The sequence below is a fragment of the Vulpes vulpes genome, chromosome 12 (genome assembly GCF_048418805.1).
Source record: "Vulpes vulpes isolate BD-2025 chromosome 12, VulVul3, whole genome shotgun sequence".
NCBI lineage: Eukaryota > Metazoa > Chordata > Mammalia > Carnivora > Canidae > Vulpes > Vulpes vulpes.
This window is the reverse complement of record NC_132791.1, coordinates 18270580-18294212: the sequence shown is the minus strand read 5'-3', so window position 1 is coordinate 18294212 and position 23633 is coordinate 18270580. Positions and strand designations below refer to the sequence as shown.

At 36.6% G+C, this 23633-nt stretch overlaps 1 protein-coding gene across 2 annotated transcripts in view; it reads left to right on the top strand.

The window, feature by feature from the left end:
- The window catches only part of TGFBR1 (transforming growth factor beta receptor 1), a 58198-nt gene that overhangs the window by 15436 nt on the left and 19129 nt on the right, over nt 1-23633 (top strand). Inside the window, exons 2-4 of one of the 2 annotated variants that reach the window (XM_072727865.1) lie at nt 13400-13645; nt 16895-17125; nt 21926-22156. In XM_072727865.1, coding sequence (XP_072583966.1) covers nt 13400-13645; nt 16895-17125; nt 21926-22156 — 708 coding nt within the window. Of the gene's footprint in view, nt 1-13399; nt 13646-16882; nt 17126-21925; nt 22157-23633 lie in introns of both variants that reach the window. The other variant, XM_072727864.1, reaches the window with a different exon arrangement.

The window sequence follows — 23633 nt, the reverse complement described above, 5'->3', positions numbered from 1 at the left end:
ATGTAGGTCTTCCAAAAGCATTATTTTCCAAAATTGCTTTGACTGTTCTTGGGATATTTTTCCATATAGATTTTAGAATCAGCTTGTGGCTTCACACACACACACACACACACACACACACACACACATATACAGCTGTAGGATTTTGATTTGATTTTGTTAAACCTACAGATCACTTTGCAGAATGTTGACATCTTATAGTATTGAATCTTCTGGTGAGGAGTCTTGCATGTTCCTCCACTTATAAATAAGTAAATTTTATTTTATTTCCTTCATAATTTCTGTCAAATAAGTAATGCTTTGAAGCTTTCCCTGTAGAGGTTAGGTCTTAACATAGTATTAGATTTATTCCTAGGTATTTGATTTCAGATGCTTTTGTAAATTATATATTTTTGAATTTTTGTTTTTATTGCTGGTTTAAGAAAAGCTGATGACTTTTTTGAATAGTGACTTTTGTGTTTTATCATGAATAGGTGCTGAATTTTTAAAATTTTTTTGGTTTTGTTTATGTCATGATTATATGATCTATTTACATTTTCCTAAACTGCTTAATCTCTTATTCCTGAATCTATACAATATCTTTGCAAAGCATCTCCCTGGAAAGACTTTGCTTTCTTCTTTAGCCTTCTGTAAGCCTCAAGGGCTTTTGAGAAGACCATCTTTGAGAGAAGTCTCCCTTCTCTCTGTTCTTTTAGCACTTGGTGTGCATTACCCTCTATCCATAACATGTTGGCTCTCCACCTTACATTGTGAGCTGCTTGAGAGCAGGAGTCTCATCCTAGGTATCTCTGTCCTCCTAGAGGTGAGTTCTTTGTTCCCCCAAAGGTTATATACACTGTTCTTTTCTGGGAAAAGATGTTCAAACCTTATTCTTTGCTTCTAAAATTATGAACTGCATACCAGTGCCACCAGTTGTTTCTTCACTATGGCTCCAGTAGGCCTTTTGCTGTTTGCAGGCCCAGGTGTGACTCTCCTCTTCCTTTAATTCAAAGGCAGCTGGTGGTTGGTTACCACTTCCTTCTCTTACCTCAGTTCTGTTTCAACTTCATTCTAGCTCAGAATGATTTGCTACTTTCATTTAGGTTCATCACTGTACCTCAGTACCTGTGCAAGTCACATCGCCTGCAGCCACGCTTGCTCTCTAGAGGGAAAGGCATCTTGTCCTATGTGGGGGAGATCACCATAGATTTTCTTTTTTAAAAATTTTATTTATTTATTCATGAGAAAGAGACAGAGACATAGGCAGGGGGAAAAGCAGCAGGCTCCACGCAGGGAGCCCTGTGTGGGACTCGATCCCTGGACTCCAGGATCACGCCCTGAGCTGAAGGCAGATGTTTAACCACTGAGCAACCCAGGCATCCCCACCATTGATTTTCTAATAATCCTTTTTTCCTTGTACTTTTAGAATCTATCTAGATTATGTTGATGTAACTCTTTGGGCACTTCTGTTTCCTCATCTGTAAAATAGAGGTTAGAATCAGGTAATTTTCAGGTTCCTCTTAGCAGGAACATTTTATGAGTTATATATTTTTTTTCCAAAGTCAGCTCCATTACCAGCATGGAGCCCAATAGGGGGCTTGAACTCATGACCCCAAGATCAAGACCTGAGCTGAGATCAAGAGTTGGACAGTTAACTGACTAAGCCACCCAGGTGCCCCTAGTTATGATTTTTTTTTTAGATTATGTTTATTCATTTGAGAGAGAATGAGAGTGAGAGAGATCACAGGAGAAGGAGAGGGAAAGGGAGAAGCAAACTCTCCACTGAGTAGAGAATCCGATATAGGGTGCAATCCCAGGACCCTGGGATCATGACCTGAGCTGAAGGCAGACACTTAACCAACTGAGCCATGCAGACAGTCCTAGTTTTTTTTATTAGTTAGGGATATATGCACACTGTATGTGTTCTAATACTTTGTTAATTTGGGTTGGAACTAAAAATATACTTTCTTGTAGGTATATCTCATGCTACTACATTGAAATTCTTCGGCCTAATCCTGTTCATAGTCATATTGCTGAAAAACTCTATATGGGTATCAGTGAATGGAGAGAGAGACAGAGGTAGCTAATGAGAATGTTTGCTGATTTATGTACGCATTGTTTACATCATATATTGTGTGTCAGTGTTGGCTTCTAGAGTTGTGTAAAAATTTGCTCTGATTCTCTGTCTAGCATGTATGACAGGGACTGGCACATAGTAGGCACTAATACTTGTTGAATGAGTGCATAAATGAATTGTTAAGCATTTTATGTGCCAGGTACTATACTTCTTATTTCTGTATATATTATCTCAATCCTCACCTTCTGAGATTGCTATTATAAATTTAGAAAACAGGCTCAAAAACTTAAGCAATTTCCCCAAACTATGAAAGTTTATTTAGATTAGAGAAAAATGAGAAATTAGTTATTGTTTTAGCTTTAACCATCAGAAATAAAAGTTTCTTCATTTCTTTTTAGGGGCTAAGATAAGGCACAGTACATACATCTGCTCTGTATACCAACATATCCCCCACAACTCGTTGACATGGAAAAAAACCAAGATGATCACTTTATAGCGATGAAATTATAATCACATTGTATATAGTCTTAATAGTATGATCATTTCCCTGTCCTTAGAAATGCTTCTGAAATATCAGCTTTAATGCCTATATAGTATCTCATTTATGATTGTATCATAATTTATGTTGTCATTGCCATATTGTCATTCATATAGATTGTTTTCAACCATAAAATACTGTAACAAACATCTATGTGCTTATATCTCTGCTCTTATCTCCTGTTATTTCTTTAGACTAAAATCTAAGAAGTAGAATTAATGGATTTAAAAAAAGACTTTAAAGGCTCTTACTATATCTTGGCAAATTGTTTTCCAGAAAGAACTTTCAAGTTTTAAAATTGGCATGAAGTGTCTATACTCCATAGAGTAAATATCCTGAGTTGGAGTTTTGAAGATAGTATAGGGGCTAGAGATGGAGCATGGCATGGCATTTTTAATTTTTTTGTAACTTTGAATAGATCTAATACACTCATGTTTTTCTAAATTCAAAAAGTACAAATGGTTGTAGAGTAAAAAGTCTCCTGCCACCCCAATCTTCTTGGTACCCAGTTCCCTTCTTTGGAAGCTAGTATTACCTATTTCATTTCTAGGCAGATACTTTGTACTATGTGTATGTGTGTATTTTCCTTCTTTCCTTTGCTTTTTAGCAAGATGCTACTATATCAGATACACTGTTCTGCACTATGCAGATTTTTACTTAATACATCTTAGGGGTCAATCTACATTAACACATAGAAAACATCAATTTCTTTTAATAGTACAGTCTTCCATTTTATAGGTACCATCATGTTATTTTACTGGTGTCCTACTGATAGATGCATAGGCAAGATTAGAAACAATCTAGTATAAACTCTTAGGAAATTAATAACCATGTACATAAGGCACTGTAAAGTTTAATCTATAAGCTACATTCCTTCTAGGTCAGAGGGTGTGTTCATTTGTCATTTTGAAAGTGTCAGGTTGTCTTCCCTTTATACAGAAGAGGAGGCTATTCTGGATAATGGGTTATTTTACATCAAATGGGCTCAAGGGAGGTACCTAAGTGGGAATTTTGGACTTTTGAAAGGAGAACATTGAGAGATGGGAAAAGGACTTCAAAAATGAAGGTAGTAAGGGATAAAAGAAAATTTGCTTGGCTGGCCATTTTATTGAGGACCTTGGTGGTAGCAACCACCCACATACCAAAGAGACACTCCTGGGAGTTTATTCAAGAAACATACTGAATCCTTTCCTGTGTGCCCGGATCTAGGAATGCAGAGGTGCATAAAGTACTCGTAAATACTAACCCAGACCCTGACCCAATGAAGTTCACAGTTTAATGGAGGAAATAGATGAACAAACAATTATAAAATGAGATACACTGTTGTAATCTCCGTACCTTGAAGATATGTCAACTTAAGTTTAATTAGTCAAAAAATGAAAACATGAATGTTTAATATTTGATGTAACTTGTAAAATTATGGAATATTACTATTTAAACAATTGGAGAGGGGCCTTTGGTGACTTAAGTATCCCGCTCCTTTTTATTTTATTTATTTGATTTTATTTATTCACAAGAGACACAGAGACAGGCAGAGACACAGGCAGAGGGAGAAGCAGGCTCCATGCAGGGAGCCTAGTGTGGCACTCAATCCCAGGACCGGGGTTACGCCCTAAGCCAAGGCAGATGCTCAACCGCTGAGCCAGTCAGGTGTCCCAAGTGTCCCTCTCTTGTTCTCAGTTCAGGTCTTGATTTCAGGGTTGTGAGTTCAAGCCCCACCGACTCTCAGACTGGCCTGGAGCCTACTAAAGACAAAACGAAACAAAACAATAGAATTGTAGAGTTTTAGATCAACCTTTTACTTAGTGCAGCAGATTCTCTACTTCACAGATTCCGGCTATTGGTCATTAAGCCTCTGCTTAAGTATCTCTAATGACAGAGAAGTCATAATTTCTTTGAGCCAGTCAGTTCATTGTAGAGAGGAGCTATAGTTAGGAAATGATTTTCATGAAACAGTATTTACCACATCCGGACCTTATGATTTGATTTAATATTGGAGTAAGATAAATTGACACTATAACTGTGAAATGAGTGGTTGTCTCCACAGCTAGGATACCTTTCAGATCAAACTTTGTTGAATTCATTCTTTGATTTTCTGACTCATATTTACATGGCAGATTGATGTTCATCTAACACTTACTGATTACTTATTATTTGGGCATTTGGGGAATTCTGTGCCCTGTTGTTCTGTCTCCCCCATCACCATGGCTACAATTACCAATAAATGCTGTTGACTCTTTTTAAATCTGTTGTTAAACAGATTCCCCAAATCTGCTAAGCAAATCTTTATCTTGTACTTGTGCAGTTTATTTTATTTTGAACCTAAATGAAAGCCTTTGTATTACTTGCCCCTATTTAGTCTCATCTTGCCATTTAGACAGCTTATTCTTAGTGTGCTTTTCTCTGATATCAGTTAACATTTTATCAGCTAATTCCATGGAGCTCAGGAGACTAGGAAATGATGGTGTTGTAGAAAAACAAATGAGAATTTAGGCTTGCCCCTCGTCTTCCAAATTGGAGTTTTGTATGTTGAATCAGAAATAATGTTTCTTAAGTGCTTGGACTTACTTGAGAAATGTCTGGATAAATCATATTTTTGTTTTGAAGCTGTCAATTTGAGAGTACAATGTTATCTGGACTAAACTATAGAGAATTCACTTTCACGTATGGTACTTGGTGTGTTGACAAGCCGACTTTGACATTACTACTGCCAGGTTACCTAAGGGTGTGGAGTTGAGAACCACTGAGTGCTTTGTTCAACTAGTTTGAACAAAACTAGTCGGTGGTCAGGGTTTTAACCTTGTTTACAGATTTTTGCATAATATTTTAAAAAGTAGAGAACATACATATGCTTTCCCCAGAGCTGGAACAGGGAGAAAAGAGAGGACAAACCTCCTTGAGAGAGGGTATGGTATTGGGAGTAGCAGCCAGAAGGGAAGGCAGAAGAACTGGAGTGGAGATATAAACTAGATTGTAATGGGGTTCCCATTAGTACCTGGAAGGGTTTGTTAGAACTTCTCACTTTTGCCTCCATCTTTGCCAGCACTGGTAAGATCTTCTGTTTTTAACAGTAGCTAAGCAGACTGAATAAGAGACATTGTGCACGTCCTTTACCTGCCTGTTGATGCGTATTTGTAATATTTGGAAATACTCTCTCTATAAAGTATAATTGTGCTGTAATGGGAGGGGGAAAGTAAAGAAGGGTCATCACCAGCCAACTCAGAGTGGTGAAAAGATTGGAATTCAGTCTTTGGTGAGAGAAATCTTCATCCCTGTCTTCCTTTTTAACTGCTGAGCTGTCTCAACAAGAAGGAACCTAGGATCCTTGCAGGGGCTTTTTAATTACATATACCACTATTAGAGGAATAGTGTTGTGTTTGATTTTAAGCATGTTGACTTTGCACTAAGGCAAGCCTAAGCAGAGCATTTCTTGGAAAGTAGTTAAAATAGGAGTTTGGAGCCCAAGTATAAGGTCAAGAAGTGTAGAAATGTAGATCTGAGATGTAGCAAAGGGCTGACTGTGGACATAAGTTAGGGAAGTGTGGTATCATATAAACTAATAAAGAAAGATGTGTCAATGTGTCTCATATCCTAAAGAATTTTAGAAAAGAACATTGAATTCAGTAGTGAATTTCTCAAGTTCTTGGTAGAGGGGAAGAAGGATTGAGAGACCAAATAACAAGCATTGAAAAAGGAAAGAGTGGGCAGCCCGGGTGGCTCAGCAGTTTAGTGGCGCCTTCAGCCCAGGGCCTGATCCTGGAGACCTAGGATCAAGTCCCATGTCAGGCTTCCTGCATGGAGCCTGCTTCTCCCTCTGCCTGTGTCTCTGCCTCTCTCTCTCCCTGTGTTTCTCATGAATAGATATATATAAAATGTTTAAAAAAAAAGAAAAAGAAAAAGGAAAGAGTATTGAAGTGTGTGTGTATATATATATGTGTGTATATATATATATATGTAAAGGGGGATAACTTTTATAGACACTATCACTCTTGGGCTGGGAGGACAAGGTTTCTAGTACTAATTTTTATTTAATCAACAAGGATCATAGATATGTCTGTTCTGTCTACTGTTTACGGGCTGTCTACTTTTCCATTTGTCCAGCCAGATATATAGGGTTGTGAATCAACCCGTAGTGGCCCTAGCATTAGGTAGAAATAATAGTGTTTTGATGTGTGACTTCCAGACACTCTGAAATGAGGCAATGATGGAAATTTCCTTTATAGTTGGGACCAAGAGCCAGAATCTCAACTTGGGATATATCACCATCACTGAAGATGATAACCCCAAGGATTCTGCTATCTCTCTTTACTGTTGTCATTTCTTTGATGACAGCTAGATGTTTGGTTTCTGACAGTCCTTCACCAACATCTTCAAACTGAAAATTCTGTGATTCTGCAATCTTTGGAAATTTCTTTTGCTAGTAATTGTATTTCCTGGCACAGGACTGATAATTTTCTGTGAATACAACAGCTTTTCATTGTAGTGCTGAGCCATAGTGAAATCTTTATGATGACTTTAATAGGGATTAAGGTTAAAATAAAACTTTAGTTGCAGGAGAGCTACCAATGCATATGATTAAAATGGTGATTAAATGAATAATCCCTTCCATACACGGCAACGTTTGCACATGCAGATGTTGCAACAACTATCATGACTTAACCTTTCTGTCCAGAGGCTGGAGTTTTCTTTTTACTTTGATTGTAATGCAGATGCAGATTTCAGAAGTTAAAGTGTAGGAAAATGTTCATCTTAGAATGGCAGAAGCTGTGGCTGCTGGTAGATAATAGGGCATGGAATAAAAGGTGGCCAGGATAGGAGAAAGGTCCTGAACAGGGATTTTGATTCTTATCTTTGCTGTCAGGCTGAAGAGTCAAACTCTAGAGGTCCAAACAAGAAGCTGTACTATTGAACCACTGGGGAATCTTGAAAGATTTAAGCTATTTAACATATGGATACCAATACAAAAACACACAGATTCCAGTACCACCACGTTTGTGATGATAATGTGGTGGGAATTCACATCCACCTGTAATGTAGCTAGAATATTGTTATAAATTATTTTGATACTCTTATCTTTTCATTTCTTCATAATAAAATGATAGAACTGAATTAAAATGAGATGATCTTCGAGGTCTCCTGTGGCTCTGTCTGTCTGGGATTGTAGAGTGGAATTTTACACGTTACTTTTGGGAAGACCTGTTTCTTGGGTGGCCTACAAATAAAAACCACATTTGAAATGATACCATTTATTATATGTGATAATTCCGTATGGTCACATATGATTTAATAGTCTCAAAATGTGCTAACGTACAGTATCTCATTTGACGATCTCATTGAGATGATGAAATAGGTCAGGAAGGTATTATGTTCATTTTGTTGTTGAAATGAAACCATTATGGTTAGTATCTTGAATAGTTATTTAAACTTGATGGTCTCATTACTTGAGATGATAGCCACTAAGGATAAAATCCTGCCCACTGATAAAGGAAAACCCTGTCAGGACAGCTTTCTCATCTTTAACTATTGAGTAGATTTACATATTCTCCAAGTTGTGAGTTGGATGTTCTGTGAAGCTTTTCTTTCTTTCCCTTCTGCCTTGGCAGTGTTGAAGTACTGTGATCATTCTCTTCCAGACTCTGGATTTTAATGATCTATTTAATGCCTTACTTATCCACCCTGATGAACTCCTTCAGTCCAGATACTTGTCTTATTTATTCCACCACCCCACAGCCTGTGCAGCATCTGACATATGGATATGCTCAATGAAAAATGGCAGAATTAAATGAAAGATTTGAGGTGATGGGGCAGGTGTTAAATGATGCTATTGTGGGATGAGAAGACATCATTGTATACCTTTGTTAGGTAGAAATTTTGCCCTGTATGTGCATTTAAAAAATCAACAAAAACAACAACCTAATTAATAAAGGGAGATAGCTAGGGGTCAGATCTATTTATTAATAAAATAAATTTTAACTTTTAAGAAATGGGAATTAAAGCTCATGAATTCATGGGAAATTTTAAATAGTTTTATTTTTTCCCTAATATATATTCCTGCATCTCCTACATTTAGCAGCAATCTTGTATTTAATCTCAACTCTAATTTAAATGGTAAAATAGAATTTTAAAATTCCCTCAAGAAATAAATCCTTACCTGGTTAAGCTTTATGTTATGTAATGTTTATGTTTAGTGACTTGTTCTTACTGAAAGACTCTTGTTAAGAGCCCTTTAGCACTGATTTTCTCAAACTTGCCATAAGTAATGACCCTTTTGAAAGGAAACATAAGGAATGTATTTTTCATGTTACTTAAATTGTATAGCTATGAAACTAGATATAAAATTTTTATATTTTTGGCCCATTTACAACTATAAACCAAAGCGTACGAATTAAATACAAAGACGACTACAAAAAACTAAATTTCAAATTAATATAGTTATTCAGTGTGACAGTAATATTTAGATTTCACAGTAGAAAAAAATAGCCTTAGGTCTCATTCCATTTTGAATCTGTTTCTGTATTTTAACCTCAGTATTACTAAAAGTTGCAAGTACCCATTCTCCATAAGTAATGTTGTGTAAGGTGCTATTAATGACTTCAAGGCTTTGCTTGTAAGTTCAAGATAATCAGACCTCATATCTAACCAAAACACTTGCCAGCAAGCATTCCTCAAATGCCAATTTTAATGAGACGTCAGCTGTGGTGTTTACTTGAAGATGAGGTTAGCGTTATGTCATTACTGAAATCCTTATTAAATAATTCTCTACACCAGCTCGTGCTGGAAGTGAGAATGGAAAAATTGTCATTGGATACTTCTAACCACATTTACTTCTAAAGAACTTTTGCAATTGTACTACAAAGATAGGACCCATGTAATACATGTAGCATATATATGGTATTAGCTATTGAACTATTTATTGGCTTTGAATATACCATGCCTGACTTGTCATATGCTCTGATGATTATAATGTCCTGTATTTTTCACTCTTGATTAGTTACTATGAGACTTTTGCTTGTATAGTGTGCCTTTAGGACATTTGGCCTGAAGGAGATTTTTTTTTTTTTAAAGATTTTATTTATTCATGGGGCGAGGGGCAGAGACACAGGCAAGGGAGAAGCAGATTCTGTGCAAGAAGCCCAATGTGGGACTCGATCCCAGGACTCCAGGATCACGCCCTGGTCCAAAGGCAGCGCTAAACCGTTGAGCCACCCAGGGATTCCCCCCACCCTTTTTTTTTTTTTTTTTTTTAAGATTTTATTTATTTATTCATCAGAGACAGAGAGAGGGCCTGAAGGAGATCTTAACACAACTGAAGAAGCATCAGTGAAAGCCTACTGACGTATTTGTTTAAATTATGGTTACTTGTCCAGCATTTTTATTACTCATTTTAGATTATCTTTTAAATGAAAACATCAAAAAAAATTTTGTACACAATTCTTAAACTCCCCTTCTTCTCGCAGCATACTTGTTACCTCCTGTTTGGGAAACATTGTTTTAGCATATATTTTTGTGATCTCTAAGAGCCCAAGATTCAATGATGGGAAAATAAATTTTAAAAAACTTAGTCCTTTTTAGTGTAATGAGACACACTTTAACAGCAAACTATAAATAGTTTGATTTGTTCTATCTTAAAGGTAAACAAAGAGGACTATGGGAACATATGTAAGGACCTACCCAGTTATCTTAAGAGTAGGGGAGAGTGTAGATTGTATCATGGAAAAGATCTTGTTTGAATAGGGTCTTAAAGGATAAAAGGCACTTTAAATTAGGCAGAGGGATAGTATGTGTAAAGACCATGGCCATGAAAGACATAAATGTCATAATGGTGAGAAGCATGTGGCCCTAGATTGCATTTGCAATGTGAGTGGTAAGTTAGAACCCAAAAGTAAAAGCCTTAATTGTTAGACCTAGTGTTTAGGTCTCATTTCATAGATGGTAAGGGAGAAGATGAGAGCTTAGAACTCAGTATTCATAGCAGTATTTTATATATATATCAGTTACTACATTGTATTGCAGTGTTCTCATTCTGTAGGCCTTGGAGCTCTTCAAGGGCTATGACCATGAATTATCAATCTTCATACACTCAATTTTTGGTAGAGTAGCTGATAAAGCTAATAGAAAATATTGGTTGACTGACTCATGAGTAAAGGGGATTCAAGAGAGAATGATGGCAATCTCCTTATGGTGGTGGTTTTAATCTTTTATGGGTGATAGACTCCTATGTGATTCTGTTGAAAGCTATGAACCTTGAAAATGTAAATAAAACATTTGACAGTTTCATGACATTCATGTATCCCTGAAACCAGTTCATGGATTTCTTATTCAGAATTCCTCCTTAGGAAATTGAACCTATAATCACCACTAAATCTCACCATGAATAACTACCACCTTTTAAAATAATCTTTAAATGTTAATATGATTTCACTCATGGAATTTAAGGAACAAAACAGAAGAACATAGGGGAAGGAAATGAAAAATAAGATGAAGACAGAGGGGAGCAAACCATAAGAGACTCTGAACTATAGGAAAAAAAAAACAGGGTTGCTGGAGGGGTGGGGAGGCAGGGTAATTGAGTAATGGGGTTAGGAGGGCACTTGATGTAATGAGCACTGGGTGTTATGAACAACTGATGAATCACTAAATTCTACCTCTGAAACTAATAATACACTATGTGTTAACTAAATTGAATTTAAATAAATTTTTTAAAAAGAAAAAATTTAAAGATAATTTTTTAAATTTTAGACTGTAATTATGTCTTTTTAAATACTCTTTTTGGATCCCTGGGTGGCGCAGCGGTTTGGCGCCTGCCTTTGGCCCAGGGCGCGATCCTGGACACCCGGGATCGAATCCCACGTCGGGCTCCCGGTGCATGGAGCCTGCTTCTCCCTCTGCCTATGTCTCTGCCTCTCTCTCTCTCGTGACTATCATAAATAAATAAAAAAAAAAAATTAAAAAAAAATAAATACTCTTTTTGAGTTCTTATGTTTGGGAGGAGTTAATTCAAATAGCTGAACTATCTAAGAAGAAAGAACAAATCTTTTTTATAGTGATTAAGGTAAAACTGCTGGTCTGTAAAGATAATAAACAAATATATTAATTAAGCCAGCAACCAAGAAGTACTTGCTTGAAGAGATCCTGACATTCCTGAATTTGGGTTTTGCAAGTGAGTTGAAGTCCCCAAGACCAGCATCAGGCTCAGTGATTTGCTAAAAGAACTCACAGGACTCAGAAAAGCTGTTGTGCACATGGTTATGGCTTATTACAGTGGAAAAGATACATATCAAATCATCCAAAGGAAAAGGCATATAGACAAATCCCAGGAGAAACCTGGTACCAGCTTCTAGGGGTACTTGCCCAGTGCAGTAGCACACCTGAGCTCAGCAGCAATGTGACAGCACGTGCACAGTGCTGCAGGCCTGGGAAGCTCAGCTGAGCCTTGATATTCAGGGTTTCTACTGAGGCTCAGTCACACAAGGTTGCAGCATTCTTATCAGGGAGAATATTTCAAGGGCTCAGAGCTCATTTCATAGGGACTGGCCAAGGGCTAGTCCTGAAGACATGTATTTCTTGGGAATGTACAGGGTTTGAGCAACTCAAGCCTGCTGAGTTAACCCTTCCTGCACAGCAAGTTAACTATTCCACTAGTTTTCTTCTGGTCCTCCTGTCTACTATCTTTTTCTAGATACACTGTTTCTGTAGACTTCCTTGGTTTCATCATAGGTAGCCATTCTACATACTACATATCTGGACTGTAACTGTTTCCTCTCCAACAAGTAATTGGCAAGTTTGTTTGAACTTAAGGACATATCTGTGTTTTATGGTTTCATGAGATGGTAGTGAAATGTAAGTACCCATTCTGTCATTCATTTAACAGATTTTTTTTTTGAATGCTGATATGTGCCAGGTCTAGTGCTAGATATGGATTTACAGAAATGGTTAATATGGATCTCTGCCCTCAATGAGCTTATAGTTTCATAGGGGAGAGAAAGTTAACAATTCTAGTGAGCAGTGTGTGCTTTGGGCCGTATTTAACCTCATTGGAGGGCCTGATGGAGAGTGTATGTGTCTGTGTATGTGGGAAGGTGTTGGTAATTAGGGGAAGACTTCCCTAAAGGAGTTACTTCTTGAGTTGAGCCATAAAGATCAAAAGATTCAAGCGAGCATGGTGCTAGTGTTTCTCCAGTCTATGGCTGAGTGTGTGATTGGAGCATTTATGTAGTACTGGTGCAGACTCCCTGGCTTACTGACCAAGTAACACTAACCCTAGCTAGAAGGTTACATGTCTTTCTTAGGATTTGCATAAGAAGAAAGAGTGTCTGTCTGGCTCAATACAAATCTATTTCCATTTTGCTCCATCGCCATAAATCACCCAAATGACATTTCCAACCTATGGTGGGTAGGTAGAAGTATTTTCACACATTGCTTCCCAGTGGGGGAGTATGTAAATATATAGCTTTTAGCTGTTAAGAATATAGCCATTAAAAATTTAAAGTACTGTGTTTCAAATAGGAGGGCAAATGCTTGCCTTACCTTAAGGAAATTACTTGTATTAATTTTTCTGTGTTTGGAAGCAAAAAAGTTCTAGAAAAAACCCTGGGTCCAGATTTTATCATATTTGGCTCTTTTGTATGTGTGGTTCTCAACAGATTTTGGAACTTCTCAGAGTAATAAGAATTTTGTTTTTTGAACATTGCAAAGAAATTGTATGATTATAATAGGATCAGGAATGTATTATAGTGAATATGGGATAATTTCAAATTGTTAACCTAGAGGATTTTTTCTAATAGAATCTTGTTCTCTTTTTCCAGCATTACAGTGTTTCTGCCACCTTTGTACAAAAGACAATTTTACTTGTGTGACAGATGGGCTCTGCTTTGTCTCTGTCACAGAGACCACAGACAAAGTTATACACAATAGCATGTGCATAGCTGAAATTGACCTGATTCCTCGAGACAGACCATTTGTATGTGCACCATCTTCAAAAACTGGGTCTGTTACTACAACCTATTGCTGCAACCAGGACCACTGCAATAAAATAGAACTCCCAACTGTTGGTAAGTTGTTATATAAGATGTTTTGTTTTAATACTACAAGAAAAGTTGATTCTGACTATGGTTTTAGAACTGGAAGGGATCTTAGATATTGCTACCCTAGCTTATTCACTTCAGAGGCAAGAAGGAACTTGTCCATAGTTGTAGAGTTACAGGAGTAGCCAAGATCCTGACTTGTGGGTGTGTGTTGTTTGAGAACGTAGTTCCAATAATAGACTTTCTCTGAGGTCTGTTATGCCTAAAAGGCTAGTCTCTTAAAGGCGAATTCTGACAAAGCTGCCGTGGCAGTACGTCCTCGGAGTGAATTTCTTTTCTTTGTATGATGCTTCAGCCTTTTACAGCAGTTGATAATGGATGGGAATTGAGAGCAGCACTGAACTGTTCAGCTGCCTTCATTTTGTAATTTAACTCTGCTTTATAATCTCTTATATATGAAGCATTATATGTGATTTCTAGGTTTTGGTCCTTCACCATAGTTTACATTTTACAATGTCCTGACAGAGCCAGGAATTTGAAAGCTTTATTAACTCTTAGGATTAGATTAATTTTCTGGTTCTTGTTGAAGATCTTAGTCTGAACACATGTATTTAACTCTTCCATCACTTTCCTCAAATCCCAGATTTCTGTCATAATCAAAGGAACATAAACATGTGGGAAACCTGTATTCATGTTAGCAGAATTAATGGAAGAATACCACCCTCATGCCTGCACTTGTGAGAAGTTTCTATAATTTATGGGGCAGATAACATCAGATTAGTGAAGACTGACTACCCATATGAAAAGAGGTCAGTGAAAGGACCTTTTAGAAAATCCCACCAAACCTTAAGCTGAGGGGTTTGGCATGAGGACGTACAGGACCAAACACTCAGTTCTCCTTTAGGAAGAAGCACCTGGTTTCATTGCTCAGGGAGGCAGACCACAGTGCTCATTCTAAGCTCACAGTTGGTCTAGGCATCATGCTAACTGATGTAAGAAGCACTGCTGTGGCTGTGCAGGTTATACAGGGAGGCAGTGCTCTATTTCATTCAAGTGAGAATAGCAAAGTAAAACCAGATCTTCAGCATGATAGGGAAGTTTCTCATGGCAAATTTCAATCGGACTGTAATTTTTCTTTTGTTTAAAGTATCTGTAATTCTAATATGATAAAGAAAATGATAATTCTGGAATTTCCCATTTCCATTGTTTGGCCTTCAAATACCTAAATGAAGAGTCATAAAGCCTTGTGAAGAAGTCACTTCATTTCTAATGCTAAACATACATAAATTCCTCATTCCCAGCTCTGTGTTAAGCAAACACCAAAAAAAAAAAATTACCAAATGAAAAGTTTCAGTGGTTCAAAAAAAGTGAACTGAACTGGGTAAATCAGAGTAGATGTCATCCTATGAAAAAGACTTATGTCATGATAAGGAAGAACTTTCAGACAGTCCAAAATCCATTTTCCATTAAAGATCACTTTTAAATGAAAAGCTCGGTTGATGAATTATTTTTAAAAATGGAATATTGAAAGTGAGTAGCAGACTGGATACTAATATTTTGTAGCCAAGTGTGAGATAAGCTTAAGGCAAAGACAAGCTTGTGAAATTGTGTTGCAATTCAGGGAGAAAAGACAGCAAAGAAAGAGATATAGAGGATAAATCTAGGTGATCCAATATGCTTATTACAAAAATTCCAGAAAATGACATATAGGGAGACAGAAGAGAAAAGAATACTATGCAAAATTAATGAAAAAATAAATACTTAACTAAATATGTATAATAAAAAGTGTCAGTTTTAAGAATAAAGAAAAAAATAGGCATTCAGAACAAGGTAATACTGCTTACCTCTACAAGAGAAAAAATTCAGATTATCTTCTTTTTTTAAATATCAGAGGACAGTGGAACCCAAATTTTGCTACCCAAAATTCTTTAGATCAGCCAAAATTTTCCATATATAAAAGCAATAACCATGTTTAGATAATTATGTATTTAGTATACTCTTCTTAAAAAAAATTACTAGAATTAGGATTCTATCGTAAATCCAAATAAAGATCTCACGAATGGGAAAGCTGTGATATGAAAGAAATGTCTGTGAGCAGTAAACCAGCAAGGCTCAGGATGAATGCCAAAAATCATTGTAATTAACGTATTTCTGAAATAGTGCAAAATTTTAGTTATTAAAAGAGATCATGAGAAAATAAGTGATCTTAAATTAAAAGTCCAAGTGGTTAACATAGACTAGAAAGTATATACATGCAAACTATTAACAAAACAAAAGTTATATTTTACATTAAAAAAAAAATGGATGGAAGGATGCCCGGCTGTCTCAGTTGCTTAGAGCATGTGACTCTTGGTTTCAGAGTCATGAGTTTGAGCCCCATGTTGGGTGTAGAGATTACTTAAATAAAAGCTTTAAAAAAATGGATGGAGGTATATACACAGGCATACACTAAAATGTGAGTTGTTTGAGTGGTAAAGCTATAGATAATTTTTTCTCCTTCCTTCTTTCCTTCCTTTTTTTTACTTTTGCTCATCTATATTTATACTTTGTTTTGTTTTGTTTTGCTTATTATGAGTGTATATTGGGCAAAGAAGGCAAGCCAAACTTCTTTAAAAAAACAAAACAAAACCTTGTGGGGAATGATGGGTATTAAGGAGGGCACTTTTTGTGATGAGTGCTGAGTGTTATATGTAAGTGATGAATCACTGAATTCTCCTGAAACTAAGATTACACTATATGTTAACTAACTAGAATTTAAAGTAAAAAAACAAATGCTTAAGTACACTTACCATGATGAGCACTAAGTAATGCACAGAATTGTTGAATCACTATACTATATACCTGAAACTACTATAATCCTGTATGTTAACTATACTGGAATTAAAATTTTAAGAACTTAATTTTTAAAAAGTACTTTTAAGACATTAAAGGAAGTTTTTCTAGATTATTGGTTCTTTTATTAGTGACCAGAGAGTGATAATATGGAGGTCCTAGAATGGTGGTGGTCACTGGCTTTATTTAGATGTAGGCTGAAGAGCAGAGGAAGAGTAAGTGGATGTTGACTGAGCTGGTGATCATGAAAGGAGGGGCCAGTGGGTGAAGACTGGATGATTCACTTGTTCTGGATTTGAGCCCTGTGAGCTTCTGGAATGAGGCTCTCTGACTAATGGGAGTAGTGGCCAAGTACAGGAAATGTGGAGGATTAGGAAATTGTGGATGCCCCCTTCAGTGTTTTTGCTATTGTTGATGTTTATTTCATTTGAGGCCCTTTTTCAGGAAAGCCATCATCTGGCCTTGGTCCCGTTGAACTGGCAGCTGTCATTGCTGGACCAGTCTGCTTCGTCTGCATCTCACTTATGTTGATGGTTTATATTTGCCATAACCGTACCGTCATTCACCATCGAGTGCCAAATGAAGAGGATCCTTCCTTAGATCGCCCTTTTATTTCAGAGGGCACTACATTAAAAGATTTAATTTATGATATGACAACATCAGGTTCTGGATCAGGTAATGTAATTGTTTTTCCTTTCTCCTAGGAAGTCTTTTAAAAATTAACTGTATTGTTTATTTTGTTAGTTGGCTAAGTCCATTTGGCTTAGTGTATTTAAAACTTGAGACAGTGTGAATACTAATTCCAATTTAAAGCCCAATAAGAGTCTGACTGTGACTGGTCTGGCATAGACAAATTAGAATATACCTTTACTGTTGAAATAAGTCAGCTTCATGTTTGTATAAATTTCAAAGCTTTCTCATCTTATGACTCTATGGGATAGAAAGAATAAGGACAAGTATTTTCTTATGAGTGAGGCTGAAGTTCGTAGATATTCAAATGATCTGCTGCTCCCCATTCTATTCAGAATTGTTTAGCAGCTTTATTTTTATATTTGAAAGCAAGCATGACAGAAAATGTGTTTGGAATTGCGAAGGTTATTTGCTTTTTTAACATATGAAATTGCTGTCTTTAGCTCAGACCTAGTTTTTTTTTTTTTTATTTTTATTAAACTAAGGATTTTCTCACTTTAGAAAAATGTCTCACCAACTTCTTATTTAATATAGCTTTATGGATTCATGGCCTCTGTGAGGTTTGCTTTTCTCATTTCCATTTGCTGATTCTTGTGGTTTCAGAAGTAGACTGGCTAATTGCCAGAATCATCCCTTGAAATGGACTTTGGTATAGCAGTGCTTCATGTTTAAACTGAAAGGGATCTATTATTTCACTTGCATGTGCTTTGAAAGGATGCTAAGAGAGGAGACCCCTGTCCTCTCTTGGACACTGGGCTAGGAATCAAGAGATGTAGATTCCATAAGTTTTATCATTGGTTGGCTCTGACCTTGGTTAAATCATGTTTCTTCTTTTGGGCTTCTGTTTCCTTGTCACAAATAGGGAACAGATACTGAGATATACTGTCTTTTGAAAAATATAAATCAACTTCAAATAAAGCCTAGGTTCATGGATAAAATGAAGATTTGAAAATATATATAATGAAAATTTCATAATTTTTATAATCAAGTGACTAAACGAACATTAAAGCAGAAGTTGTGACTGGAGGAAGAACATGACTGAAGCATGAAGTCACATCTGATACTACAGAAAGTTCACACAATGACATGTCTCTTTATTTTAAGGAAATGAATATATATTGATTTATGTGCATTGTTGAGTCATATAAGTATAAAGAAACCGACTTCTTAGCCTGAAGCCATGTGTTGACTTTGGCTGTATATATTCCATAGGTGATCTCTGTTCATGACACTAGGACACATACAGGCTTGCACTGGAACCCAGGTCTCTCAAGGCAGCAGGGAGCTGCTGAATGTGAGCAGGGAGGCTGAATCGATTGAGAGGTTGGATTGAGGTGGAATAGCTTTGGTACTGGAGTTGTGCAGTCTTTGGGCTGGAGTGGTAGAGGAGTGGAGAAAGCTTGTTTTAGGGCTTCCCTGGGGATTTCCAGTTGATTCTTAGTCCAAAGGATTCCCAAAGAAGCTCTGGCTCATTCTAGAAGTCATCCTAGACCAAAAAAACTATGATAGGCAACGACCAAAGTCAAAGAAAATCAGGGTGGCTTGAGATCATTTGAAATTAATCCCTTGTTGCCAAACTTACACCCAGGGAAATCACAGCTGCTCATGCCACTTGGCACAGTAGTAATGTATCAGGCCTCAAGGGGAATAAGCCTACCTAAAGGATTAGAAGAAATTGCTGTGTGGATGACAGCTGATTTCTGAATAAGAATACATTTATTTACCTTTTAAGATTTGGATGTAAAGTCATGAATGAAATTTCTCTTTTTCCATTTTATCTGTATTTCTAGATATATCAGGAACCACAGCTCTGTTATCTGAAAGCCTCTTTCTCTCCTTTTATGCCTGACCCTGCAAAAACTTGTCTACATTGTTTGCTAGCTCTGTGGCTTCAGGCAGTTAGCTGATGTCTCATGCCCAAGTTATTTTATCTTTAAAATGAAAGTAATGAACTCTGCCCTATGCACGTCACTGGATTGTTGTGAAGTTCAAATGGGACAAGATGTTTTGATAAATTGTAGTTATGTCCAAATGACAGGTGTTATTCTCTCTTATTGGAAAGATACTTGAAAGAAAAATCTGACATATAGTATCAATTTGCTGCATTGTACCAATAAAACTTAGTCGAAGGGGATCCCTGGGTGGCGCAGCGGTTTGGCGCCTGCCTTTGGCCCAGGGCGTGATCCTGGAGACCCGGGATCGAGTCCCACGTCGGGCTCCCGGTGCATGGAGCCTGCTTCTCCCTCTGCCTGTGTCTCTGCCTCTCTCTCTCTCTCTCTCTCTCTCTCTCTGACTATCATGAATAAATAATAAAAAAAAAAAAATTCTTTAAAAAAAAAACAAAACAAAAACTTGGTCGAAGGCCTCCTTTCCCTATCATAGTTCTATGATGTACTGAAAGGCCTCCAAATTTATTGAGGGAGAAGCTATCTTATGTTGAATGATAGCAGAAAAAGTCACCTGTTTCCCTCCTATATTCATTATAAAGCATTAATGCTGTCTCATGCATGGGACTCATCGTGACTGAGTAAGTAAAATGTCTTTATGTAATACCCTTTTCAGTTCTTTGGCCCATTGAGAAAAGGTAAAACTAAACATTTCAGGTTAGGAATTCATATGTTTATTATTCAGTACTGTTGCAATGGTGAAGGAAAGTCCTGATCTCCGTTTCTCAAAGACTATATCATTAACTTGGGAACTGTGGGCAGCTCTATCCCTGAGGCTAACCTAACTCCTGTCGCATTAATTTGAATCACAGGTTGTGTGTGTGCCCTTATTTAAGCGTCATTAGATTGTAAAGTGTATGTGTGAGCATGTGCACATGTGCCAGTTTTTGAAAGGGAGTGAGTCTCTTAAGCCACTGTTCATTATGTCTTGTTTATGCTTATGGTCTCTTATGTTTGTGGGTTGTTTGGGTCTTCTTTCTGTTGTTCACTGCTTGTGAAGCTGTTCAGACCCTGTTTCCCTATTGAAATTTTTCTTTCAAGCAGTTCTAAGGATTCTGAAGAGGAAAGCGAAGAACATAGAGATTTGAATTAGGCCTGTTTATTTTTCTCTTTAGAAGTAAAGTATTACTGCTCACGTATTCATGTGGGTTATGGCATAACTAAATATAGATAACATCATGAATCTAGACATGGCTTTGAATTTTAGTTTGGGATCTAGAATCCAGTGATGATGGGGAGACAAAAACTTTTCTTGTCCTGGTAGCCTTTCTTGACCATATTGTTTACATGGGGCCTGAATGTACTAGACATTTCAGACTTCCCATTTGTAATTCCCCTTTCTCCTGTAGTCCTTGCCTTTCTGACTTCCAGAGTAGCCGCTTAAAGTTAACTCTTAAGTATACTTTAAATCTTTAAGTATGTGATGTGATCCTGTTCAAAGGATGTTCTTATAAATTAGTATCTACACAAAGCAACATAATTAAGAATCTTCATAATAGAAGAGAGCTCCTTGATTTAAATAAGGATTTTTCACAGATTTATTTTTCAGCAAGCAGCTTCCTTATAAACATAAAAACAATTGTTTATAATTAGACTGCTAACTACTTTGCAGGAGGTGAGGTGGATAGAGAGCAAGGAGAGGAAAAGGACCCATTTAAGAAACATGTAAATGAAAAGAAGAAAAACTTCTGATCACTTTAAAGTAAAGACAACATTTGGATTTAGAAACCTTTCACATCAGGAAACCACAAAGAGAGCACATAATTTCATTTACTATCATTTGATTAATTCAGTCTAGCAAGGAACTCTGAATATAGATTATAAATCACACAAATTTATGTGTATAGATTGTATGAAAAAAATACTAGTGTAGAACATGGTTTATGCTGGTATTTTTATTGTCAGGGTCAGTATAATTTAAGATGACTCTTACTTAGTCCAGGAGGGAATATGATACTAAGTGAATTGGAATAGTCCCATATATAGTGTTAATTAAATGTTGTAGGGTGTGATAAATCCTTTTCTGTAAACAAGTAAATGGCAATATTTTAAAAATATATATTTAGAGGAGGGCACGTTCAGATGGTGAAATAATGCCAATGTCTCATTACCACGTTAAGTTACTTGGTATCATTCCTTAAGATACTAATGTTGGCCTACACAGCCAGTTCCTAGTAAGTAAATTGCTTGTCTTGAAATGGTTTCTGTGATAAATTTTACTGATTGTACATACAATGGATTGTACATACAGATTTTATGTTTCTTATGTTCACATACTTTACTCCTCCCATCAATAAAGCCATTACCAGATTCATTCTTCTAAAATAAGATTTTTAAATTACTTCTCATTCATGAACCCTTTTCAGAAATTTTTAATAGCTCCTGTTTTATCTGCAGCTCTCATTGGTCATCTTCAGCTCAGCATTTGATGCTCTTCATACTCTGCTGTCAGTTTCCCTTCTCTTCCACTGCTTTACCACACACATCGCCTTCTGTTTAACTGAACTGGTTCCGTAAACACCCATTCATTTCCCTCTTCTACCTTTGTTTTAATATTCCTCCTACCTGAAAACCTTATCTCCTCTTCTTCTGTGGTCCTATTGCTTCCATAAAGGACAGTCAAAATTCAACTTATTTCACAAAGCCTACCTGGACCCTCTAGGCAGGAGTTTCTGGATTCTTTTATTGTATTTATTATCTTATTTTCATTTTATTATGAATTATTATTTTTGCAGATGTAGTCTGTAGCTCCTTAGTGAGATTGTAAGTTCCATAAAGACAGAGCCTTAGGAGTTCTTCTGTTCCTGGGTCATTCTTTAATGGCTTTTTTTATCTTTAGGTTTACCATTGCTTGTTCAGAGAACAATTGCAAGAACTATTGTATTACAAGAAAGTATTGGCAAAGGTCGATTTGGAGAAGTTTGGCGAGGAAAGTGGAGAGGAGAAGAAGTTGCTGTTAAAATCTTCTCCTCTAGAGAAGAGCGCTCATGGTTCCGTGAGGCAGAGATTTATCAGACCGTAATGTTACGTCATGAAAACATCTTGGGATTTATAGCAGCAGACAATAAAGGTCAGTAACATCTGCTTCTCCTCTTAGTATAATGAAATCTACTTGAGCCTTTCTATAAATATGGCTACTAAACATTGTCAGGTTTGATGAAAAATAAATGTTTGTCATACAGATTAGACATATTAAGTCAAATAGAATATATTTGAAATCTTTAGAAACATTAGCTTCTTAAAGATTTTCTTGACTCTTGACAACATGTTTCTAAATGTCTAATGTTATATAAGATATAAAATGCTGAATATATATTTAAAAGTGATATGCTTTTGGGACACCTGGGTGCCTCAGCAGTTGAGCGTCTGCCTTCGGCCCAGGGTGTGATCCTAGAGTCCCAGGATTGAGTCCCACATGGCCTCTCTGTGTGGAGCCTGCTTCTCCCTCTGCCTGTCTCTGCCTCTTTCTCTGTGTCTCTCTTGAATAAATAAATAAAATCTTAAAAAAATAAGTGATATGCTTTGTTATTTTGGTTTTATAAGGTAGAAAGCTACATATATATTTAAAAGTGATATGCTATTTTGGTTCTAGGCAGTTATTTGAGTATAGTCATAGCATAGAAAAAATGGGATTTATAAAGTCTAGCTGCTCAAAACTTTGAGATAGGATAGAGCCCAGAGATCTGTTTCATTTAAATTTCCTCATGACCATTAGGGAATTCTAATAGATACTAATGACTTTCTTTTTAGGAAGAGTAAAAATAACTTAGTATATTCTGTGTTTTAAGTTGCCGGAGGCTAAATAGTCTTTTAAATCCACTTTACTAAATAGAGAAATAGTTTCTCCAGGACCACAGTGCCCATTGGTGACCAACCATCTAGATGCTTTCTTGCCTGTGGCACAGGTGCCTGGGGGCCTGGCTCAATTTGATGCTGCAGGAAGTGCGGAAGCCATGTCAGTGGTGTGTCAGAGTGAGCGCTGACAGGGAGCAGTGGCTTCACACTGTACTTCATCTATTATCTTGGCTTTGGTTCCTACTGTTGTGGCCACAATTCCTGCTCTTGTAGCTTCCTCAGAGACTCCGGTTAGAACTCTCATCATCCCTGCCTGCAATCGGATATATATCCCAGCTTTCCTATTATTAAAAAATGCATCATTTTCTCTTTGAGATTGGCCAGAACTATGGTCCTCTTTTTCCTCTTCTCCCCTCCCATTTTCTTCAACAGTATTTATTTCTTCAGAATATTAAGTGTTTAATGATTTTCCCTTTTGTTTCTCTGTATTTTTTAGTTTATTTGCAGTAAGCATTTATTACTTGTTTCTTTTTCAGATTTTATTTCTAGAGAATTTCCAATATGTAGAAAAGTGGAGCGAGTAGAGTATAATGAATACCTGTCACCCAGCTTCAATAGCGTTTAGGTCATTGCCAATCATGTTTGATATGTTTCCATCTACTCTGCCTCTATCTGAATTATTTGAAACCAAAGATATGATGCTAAATCTTTTTATCCACAAATACTTTTCATTTGTATCTTTAGATTAGGGA